The sequence below is a fragment of the Phalaenopsis equestris genome, unplaced genomic scaffold (genome assembly GCF_001263595.1).
Source record: "Phalaenopsis equestris unplaced genomic scaffold, ASM126359v1 Scaffold000287, whole genome shotgun sequence".
Classification (NCBI taxonomy): Eukaryota; Viridiplantae; Streptophyta; class Magnoliopsida; order Asparagales; family Orchidaceae; genus Phalaenopsis; species Phalaenopsis equestris.
The window spans coordinates 345,238-355,137 of NW_018164729.1; the positions used below are offsets into that span (position 1 = coordinate 345,238).

General features: G+C 38.1%; 1 protein-coding gene across 7 annotated transcripts in view; it reads right to left on the reverse strand.

Moving 5' to 3' along the window:
• The window catches only part of LOC110024995 (cytosolic purine 5'-nucleotidase), a 139,522-nt gene that overhangs the window by 21,437 nt on the left and 108,185 nt on the right, over nt 1–9,900 (reverse strand). For all 7 annotated transcript variants that reach the window (XM_020725221.1, XM_020725222.1, XM_020725220.1 and 4 more), the window contains one exon: nt 8,442–8,502. In XM_020725221.1, the coding sequence (XP_020580880.1) occupies nt 8,442–8,502 (61 nt within the window). The remainder of the gene's footprint in view (nt 1–8,441; nt 8,503–9,900) is intronic.

Here is a 9,900-nt window from a genome sequence, read left to right on the forward strand (position 1 = left end):
TTTAGGCTATTTGCACAGTCTGACGTTGTGCAAACATAAGTCCTAAGTCTTAAATAATTTGCAGGATTGAAATATCAAATAAACATCATTTCAATGACATAAAGCCAAACAATAGGATAGTTAGGACATCTCTGGGGTTTCTCCTGGATCTGTGATGTCCCCTACTTTTCTTTCATTTGAATTCCTTAAATAATTGTTCATATTTTGAGCCATTCCCATTTGATTTTCCCATGTCCAATCGTGAAAACCTAAACTTTGAAATCTTGAAAGCAAAACCACCTGATCTTAATCGAGAGTTTTCTTAAGTGATTTCGATCATTTAAGATGTAATTAACTATAGGGGCTTGCCTCTATAGGGAACCAGGAGCCCAGATAAATTAAACCCTATCTAATTTTTATGTTAGATAGGGAAACTTGTTGGCTTTTTTATAAAATATTTCGTAGACTAAAACGGATATCACAAATTCTTTAGTCTAGGTGATTGAACCTCTATTACAAGTGATATATTTATTCTTCGGGATAAGTGTATTACTTGTAGTATCGTATTTAATCATCTAAACTATTTAAAACGTAAAACCCGTTTGGTCTCACCTATTTTAAAAATTAAAACGTTACTTTTAAAAATAAAAAATTATTATATTCATATTTAAATTATTTTTTTTAAAAATCTGAAAATCACTATTTTTTTAAATCACGAAATTAAAAATAAAACGACCGACAAATGGTTATTGACAAAAAATCATTATGGAACAAAAACCTTACTACTGCAAGCATTGCAACATGTTTGGACACCCGCATGAGAAATGTTTTAAATTGCACCCACAATTGAGAACCAATAGTCAAAACCAGAAACATGATATCAGTACCTTATGTGTCTGAACGCGCTTCCAACAAACCTGATGACAACCAACTTGAGGAGGGAATCACCACAATACAGGAGTTGGTGTCTGCACCTGAGATCCCTTCTCCTGACCATACTACAGCGGATAATGTTCGAACCAATAATCAGGAGAACCAAAAATCAGGATCGCCCCGCAGTTTCTACTCAGGAAGCATCAGGTGCAGAGGTGACAATTCACTCTTCACATACACTGGAACCTAACGTTGTGGCAACGACTGTCTTTCCCTCTACTGCGGTTCTAATATATAATCAGACCAAGGATCACATGAGCCAGTTTTCAGATGAAGAATAACATGTTTACACTTCTCGGTGGAAGAAGAAGGCTGAGGGCACACTCTAACTTGAAAACTTAATGGATGATACTTTGGTTACTCCTGACAATGACACAACTCTTCAAAGTTTGTTATCTGACTCCGCTCCTAAAACTAAAGGAAGAGGCAGGACTAAACTGACTTGTTCCTAGCTACTTCTTTTCTGCATGTTTTAAATTTTTTTTATATTTTTATCGAGTCTATCTGTATCTTTCTGTTGAGGTATTACAGTACTTGGTATCGTATGGGTATGGTGCCTCTATTGAGCCCTCTCATACAATCTTTATGTATCCTTTCTATTTCAATAAAATCAACTCAGGTCGCGGGTTCGAATCCCCCTCTAGCCAATTTGCTAGTAGTGACGGCGGTCCCCAAATAGTTAGGCAAATGAGGGTGCATGGGGGCTCGTATAATAGCCTTCAGCCATCTTTTAAAAAAAATAAAAATAATATATATATAACCAAGGTGACAGTCATATAGTAGAAGACGACGAATGCGAACGCGATGCCTGCTTGGGACGACGAAGCGAGTAGCAAAAGATGACACACGACAATAATGGCAAAACAGACAAAATCGACGAAAATGACGAATGACGAGCAGAGTGTGATCGACGAAAGGATGCAGTGGAGCAGAAACCAAAGTTTGTCATAAAGGCGAAACCCTAGCAGAGCGTGGTTGACGAAGACAAAGACATTGCGGCTCGTCTTTCTGCATCAGCGTCAAGTTTCTGCGTCTTTCCTTCATTTTCGACGCTTCTTCTGTTCGTGTGCGCGCCAGTGCTTCTCTCTAGCCCGATCTTTGTTTCTGCGCTTGTCTCTCTCCGGCTCGACGCAAGCTTCTCGCTGCAGGTGACAGCTGGTTGTTCTGATGACACTTCCTTCTTCTTTGCCGAACCGACAAAGGCTTCCTATGCTCACGTGGTAGGAAACCCCCAGGTGGAGTCCGCGGTGGTATTCCCCTCAAACTATAAGGATTGTCGTGATGACACAGGTGATTATCCTTCTGTTAAGAAGGGAATTAGGAAATGTGGGAAAACAAAAATTTTTTTTCTTTGACTCAGCAATTTCTACTATGATAGGAAAATTCAATTTTGCTCTCATTGAAAAATTTCAGTGGGGACGCCCACCTATGGAGGTTATCAGAAAAAGCGTAGATGATCTTAAGCCAGTAGACAAGTGGAAGGTGCGACTTATGGATGAGAGTCATGTGTTGATCCAACTAACAATGACTGAAGACTACACCAGAATTTTCTCCAAGAAATATCTTAATATTGCAAGAAAAACTATGAAATTACTCAAGTGGTCTCCTGATTTCGACCCAAATTATGAAACTCCCACTGTACAGTATGGTTTAGTTTACCTGGTCTCAAGCTGCATTTTTTTCATCATTAGGTTCTCTAGTCTATTGGGGTCATTCTTGGGGGGCCATCCCAGGGGATCCTTTGAGTTAGATCTGCCTACTTTCAACCTAACCAAACCCTTAGTGGCCAGAATACTTGTGGAAATGAATATTACTTTACCGGATGTTACTGAAGTATGGCTTGACACAACCCACAATGAATATTGACAACAAATCTTCTTAGAACACACTCCCATATTATACCCACTACAAGATGCTTGGTCATATCCTTGATAAATGCTACAAGCTCCATCCTAATTTGAAAACTAAGGTTCAAGTGAATAAGGATAGGTTTAACCTCACTGCTCTGGACATTTTAGTTCCACCTGGGGAAGATACTACCAGACATGTGGTGATTGTTGCCCCTTAGGACCCCCCTCATGACACTGCGAGTGATTTAATGTTGGCACCTTCAAACCCCATAGAAAACAATACTGATGGACTATTACCTACAAATGATAGTGTTCAGACTGATAATCAAGAGAGCCTCACAGCTCCACTTCTTCAAGAAGTATCCGGTGTAGAGGTAACTCATACTTCACATATGCTAGAACCTATTGTGGGTACTATGGTTAGTATTCCTTCTGCTTCAGCTCTACCACCCCCGATTCTTCGAAAGAGGAATGAGAGGTTTATTCCAGGAGGAAGAAGAAGAATGGAGGCAATCTCCAGCTTGGGAACATATTCCAGCTTGGGAACATATTGGATGATACATTAATTACTTCTGGCAATGACAATTATCTTACCAGCTTACTAGCTTGCTCCTTTCCTAGAACTAAAGGCAGAGAATGTAGTGGCTATTGCATTCAAAAAGTTGTAGCCACCTGATACTATGTATTTCGATACTGTTAGATTTTTTATTTAAGTATATAATATATTTTTCTATTTTTTCTAGTTTTGGAACTATTTGTGATTTTTTAGTGAGCAGGATGCCATGTTTGGGTCCTCCCACACTTTGTATTTGTATCTTTTTTTCTACTTAATATTTTAGCCTTCTTGGGCTTTCAAAATATTTTTTTTAGACAAAACCCGAGGGCAAATCTATTAATACGGAAAAAATACAGAAATGTTGCGTGAGAGAGTCTGAAAAGTCTAACTCATACAAAAAAACAAAGACAAGCTCAAATAAAACAAAGATACTTAAAGGAATAAAAAGAAAACCAAAAAGCAACAAAAGGACACAAATGTACTAGGGACGTCCCACTTTAGTCCTCCTGTCTCTAGTTTTCAGAAGTGAGCCGACTAACAGAGCCCGTAGTAACAAAAATATCATCCATCAGATTCCTGAGCTCAAGTAGATTTTCATTTTTCTTCTTCCTCCTGGATGTGTTGATTTGCCATTCCTCATCCGATGATTGACTCATTTGATTAGTAGATTCCAAATGTGATCAGACAGTTGTAGGTCGTTGCACATCATGATCCCCATGAGTCTAAGTAACACTAACATCTTTCTGGACCTGATGAGACAGTCGTAAAACAATAAAAGTATTTCCACCTGTATTTTTGGTGATAAGTTCTAAGGCAGACGGGGTCTGAAGAATCTCTCTCTCCCCCCACGATAGAATGTTCCAAAGAAGAGGGAGCTACAAGTGGGGACTGAATGGTCGACATATTGCCTACGGGAAAAGTGACGTCTTCCGGGGTATCCTCAAAAACTTGGAGTTGATCAGGAGCAGATGAAATCACAGCCTCTAGCGGAGCAGTTTGCTTTTTTGGTTTAAGGTGGGGGTATAAATGATGACATTGAGAACTGGAGTGTCCGAACATACGATAGTTCGAACAATACGACGGAAAAGTCTCAATCTGTACCTTCTGCCAATATCCTTGGTGTTGTGTGCCCAACCAGATTTCCTCAGAAGACACTGACTTCAGATGGACGGGAAATATTAAAAGTAGGAATGTCTGTCTTGAGTGGATTCCCATAAGCTAAGACAGTAAAGTAGAATACTTTTTGAGAAAAATAATGAAATTTTAGACCAGAGAGCCGAATCCAAACTGGAATGATTGGCAGTTCCGTCTGTGGTCAAAATTCGCAGACTATTTAAGAATCTTTATTGTTCTGTTATCAATCCATATTATCCTTCTGACATTTAAGCGGATGTAATAATCTTCATTACTAATTTTTATAAGAATGTGTCTCCCATCAAATAGTCCAATTTTTAACTCTCCAACAAGGTGCATAAGTTCAAATTCTTTGCGAATGAGCTCCATTTTGGGATGACCATATAGAAATTTTCTAACCAAATTCAGACGACAGGAGGAAGCAAGTTGAATACCTTCAACTTCTGTAAAAATTATGACAGACTTCTCATTCTTCCTAACAAGTTTCTTGATGTATTCCGCCCACTCAAACGAAGAAGGAAAAAATGGCGATTTAGGTGTGTCTGAGGTGAGGAAACCCGCAAGGGCAGCTGCATACGATATGTCTGAAACCATCCTCAAAGGTAGGTGCGGCCTTCAGAGAAGAAAGCAACCCTGCTCAATGAGGGGAAAAAGCTTCGAAAGAAAGAAGAGAGGACGCTGTGAGACGGGACGGGCGTAGACCGCAGAGAAGCCACAGAAATCGCGAGCTGTACCCGCGAGAGGGAGCCGCAGAGCGAGAAAAGACGTGAAACGAGCCACAGAGCAGCTGCAAAGCGAGGAGAGACGGGCCGCAGAGCGAAGACGCAAGGAGACACGTCTCAGAGCCAGAAGCGGGGAAGACGAATTGAAACGAGCGCGCAAAGCCGTAACGTCTCGGAGCGAAGACGAAAGGAATCGAGCGCGAGACGAGCGAAGTCGTAACGTTGCTAGGGTTAAGCTTATATATATATTTTTTGAAAGCCCAAAGAGACTAATATATTAAGTAGAAAGAAAGATACAGATACAAAGTGTGGGAGGACCCAAACATGACTCCCTGCCCACAAAAAAACCACAAATAGTTCCAAAACTAGAAAAAACAGAAAAATACATTAGATACTTACATAAAAACCTAACAATGTCTAAATACATAGTATCAGGTGGCTAGAGAGCGACCCAATTTGGTCTTGCCTCTGCCTCTAGTTCTAGAAAAGGAGCAAGCCAATAAGTTGGTAAGGTGATTGCCATTGCCAAAAGTAACCGATGTATCATCCAATAGATTTCCGAGCTGAAGTCTGCCTCCATTCTTCTTCTTCCTCCTTGAATAGACCAGTCATTCCTCTTCCGAAGAATCAATCTGATGGGGTGGTAGAGTTGAAACAGAAGGAATATCATCCATAGTACCCACAATAGTTTCTAGCATATGTTAAGTATGAGTTGCCTCTACACCGGATACTTCCTGAAGAAGTGGAGCTGCGAGACTCTCCTGATTATCACTCTGAACACTTTCATTTATAGGCAATAGTCCATCAGTATTGTGTATTGTTTTCTATGGGGTTTGAGTGCGACACCACATCACTCGCAGTAAAAGTAACAACAGTGTCATGAGGAGGGTCCTCAGGGGTAACAGACACCACCTATCTGGTAGTATCCTTCCTAGGTGGAACTAAAATGTCCAGAGCAGTGGGGTTAGACCCATCCTTATTCACTTGAATCTTAGTTTTCAAATTAGGATAGAGCTTGTAGAATTTATTAAGGATATGACCAAACATATTATAGTGAGTACAATATAGGGGTCTGTGTTCCAAGATGATTTGTTGTCAATATCCATTGTGGGTTGTGCCCAACCAGACTTTAGTAACATCCGGTAAAGTAATATCCCTCTCCACAAGTATTTTGGCCACCGAGGGTCTGGTTAGATTGAAGGTGGGTATATCTAGCTTCATAGGATTCCCAATTATGGCTCCAATAGAGTAGAGAACCTGATGATTAAATGAGACCAGGTAAACTAAACCATACCGGTACAGTGGGAGTTTCATGATTTGGGTCAAAATCAGGAGACCACTTGAATAACTTCATAGTTTTTCCTGCGATATTAAGATATTTCTTGGAAAAAATTCTGGTGTAGTCTTCAGCCATTGTTAGTTGGATCAACACATGTCTCCCATCCATAAATCCCACCTTCCACTTGCCTACTGACTTAAGATCAACTACGTTCTTTTTGATAACATCCATAAGTGGGTGTCCCCACTGAAATTTTCCAATGAGAGCAAACTTGAATTTTTCTGTCATGGTAGAAATTTCTGAGTCAGAGAAAAGAAAAAAAAAAGATTGCTTCTTTTTCATATATTTCCTACTTTCCTTCTTAATAAAAGGACAATCATCTGTACCCTCATGACATTCTTTATAGTTTGAGGGGAATATCACCGCGGACTCCACCTGAGGGATTCATACTCATACCACGTGGGCAAAGGAAGCCTTTGTCGGTTCAGTAAAAGAAGAAGGAAGTGCCATCAGAACAACCAGCTGTCACCTGTAGCGAGAAATTTGCATCGGGCTGGAGAGAAAGGCACAGAAACAAAGCAGAAGATCGGGCTTGAGAAGCACTGGCGCAGACAGCGGAGCTGGACGCCGAAGCAGAAGCCGCGGATCGCAGTTCGACGAGGTCGACGCTCACGTCATTGTCGATGATCGCCGAAAACGAAACGATGGCAGAGGCGGAGACCTCATCCTTCGGATAAGACGCGCCACGAGAGCTCTGACTCGATTCTCCCGCCACAAACCCTAAGACCCGCATGAGCGGAACTTAATATATATTAGGGTTAGGCTTATATATATATATATCACACATTTATATTCTTATATAATTTACTGCTTCTCATGCATCTTGAATTTCATGCTATCACCTTGTGTGGGTGAAATTTTCATTTCTTCTTATTGCAGTAAATAGGGAAATATGGGCATCTACTTGCATATTTTTAACATTCCATATATGCCAGTGTAATCTATTTTGCAAAACAAAAGATGTTTGAATGAGATCCATTAGCTGAGATGTTTCAATCCAAACTTTTCGATGCCATGCTCATTTTTCTAGCATATTTACTACACAGCAGTTTAATGGCACAATCTTTCTGGATTTTTTGGCATTTCTAACGCATTTGGGTGACATGTCTTGGTTTTTGGTTTGTAAGATGAATTTTAAACTAGACCTATGCGATATTGTGACTATTGGCCATCATTTTTGTAGTGGGAGATCAAAATGGGTTACAAGACAAATGAAGGTCAACTACAGGATTATGTCAGCTATGAAAACTTAAAAAGAGACAAAATCAACCAGAAAATAAAAAAAATAGCAATCACGTTTCTACAAACTGGTTATGGAATTCAAATATAAAGACATTAACTTTATACTAAGATCAAAATAGCAAGATCAAGCAAACTTGCTCTTACAATGATGCAACAATCATGAGAAAAAAAAGCAACAATGAAATTTAATATGCACAAGGCACCCATCAAAAATAGCAAAATAATCTAATAAAAATCACAAAGTTTATGTTCATCAACACGGAAAAAAAAATTTAAGGGTTTGTTTGGGATCATTTTTTATTTTTTGGTTTTATTTTTAAAACATGTTTGCTTGGTGCTTTTTCTTCATGTTTTTTATTTACTATTTAAAATAAATAAATAAACTTGTTTTTAAAACAAGCATTTAAAAAGTTTTTTTAGTGCTCTTAAAAATAACTAAAAGAGTTGTACTAATCATATTTTATTTCAATTAAAAATATAAACAAAACAAAATTAAAAAAGAAAAGAAAAAACAAGAATAAAAGTACTCCCAAAAGGCTCCTAAATTATTGTCAACCTTACCTCTGGTTTCCTACTTAATCTTATTATAAGGATCAAATGTTGAAAGCAGCAAAATATTGTTAAAGAAAATTGCTTTTATGGTCCCTGTAAGCATTAAGCAATAAAAATGTAAAAATTTTACTTGCCTCGAGATTTTCTCGCTCTAAAGAAAACTGATTACGTTTATAGTCATCAAGGGCGTCGAACCTGGTCAAGACACAATTGCTCAGAATAGCAACGTATATTGTATATTGTATATTATTGCTCAAACAATGATACTGAAGCATTTGCAAGAAAATCCAGCAGAAAGTTAAAGCACAAAGAAAAAAATTAAAAATACAAATGGCATATTTCATTTCTTCCACTTCAGGAGCTCATGTTGTTTACTCAACGATTTCCTTAAATGGACAAGGTGAACACTTGCTGTCAAAAAAGCATCTAAGACAACTTGGAAAGCAATTCGAGAAAACAGGCAAAAATAAGAAAGAAATCTGAAACAAAAATATCGAATGAACCCCCAAGACAATTAGAATATCTAACGACCCAATAATAAACTTCCACACAAGCCTCCATTTCTTGGCTACTACTATGGAACTGGGTGTAATGAGTAGGATCATGTAGCTATCCTTCATAATTAGAAAAATAGGAGCCAAGGAAGTACTCGCCCCTCTATCAAAAAAGATAATTGAGTTTGATGAAATGAGCATGTCGGCCGTTTTTTATTGTCCAACCTTCACTTTCGTAGTTTGAAAATGTGATGATTTTGTGATTTTGAAAATAATTTAAATATAAATATAATTTTTTTTTTAAAGAAGTAACGTTTTGTTTTTAATTTTTATTAAAATAAGTGAGACCAAACGAGTCTCACATTTTAAATAGCTTAGATGATTTAACACAATACTACAAGCAATACACTTATCCCGAAGAATAAATATATTACTTTTTAATCGGGATTCAATCATCTAGACTAAACAATTTGTGACATCCGTTTGGTCTACGAAATATTTTTATAAAAAGACCAACAAGTTCCCCTATCTAACATAGAAATTAGATAGAGTTTATTTTATCTGGGTTCCTGGTTCCCTATAGAGGCAAGCCCCTATAGTTAATTATATCTTAAATGATCGAAATCACTTGAGAAAACTCTCGATTAAGATCAGGTGGTTTTGCTTTCAAGATTTCAAAGTTTAAGTTTTCACGATTGGACATGGGAAAATCAAATGAGAATGACTCAAAATAGGAACAATTATTTTAGGAATTCAAATGAAAGAAAAGTAGGGGATATCACAGATCTAGGGAAAACCCCAGTGACCTCCCAACTATCCTATTGTTTGGCTTTATGTCTTTGAAGTGATGATTATTTGATATTTCAATCCTGCAAATTATTTAAGACTTAAGACTTATGTTTGCACAACGTCGGACTGTGCAAATAGCCTAAAAGACAGGAGGATTTACACCGTACCGTACGGTAACCTCGGAATCCTAAAACGTTAGAACTTATAATTACACAACAGAGTTGTGCAAAAGGCCTAAAGAAGTGATCCTATGGGTTATTTAAACTAAGGAAGGTGATAGGTGATGTGAATGTGTTTTGCTGCTGCAGAT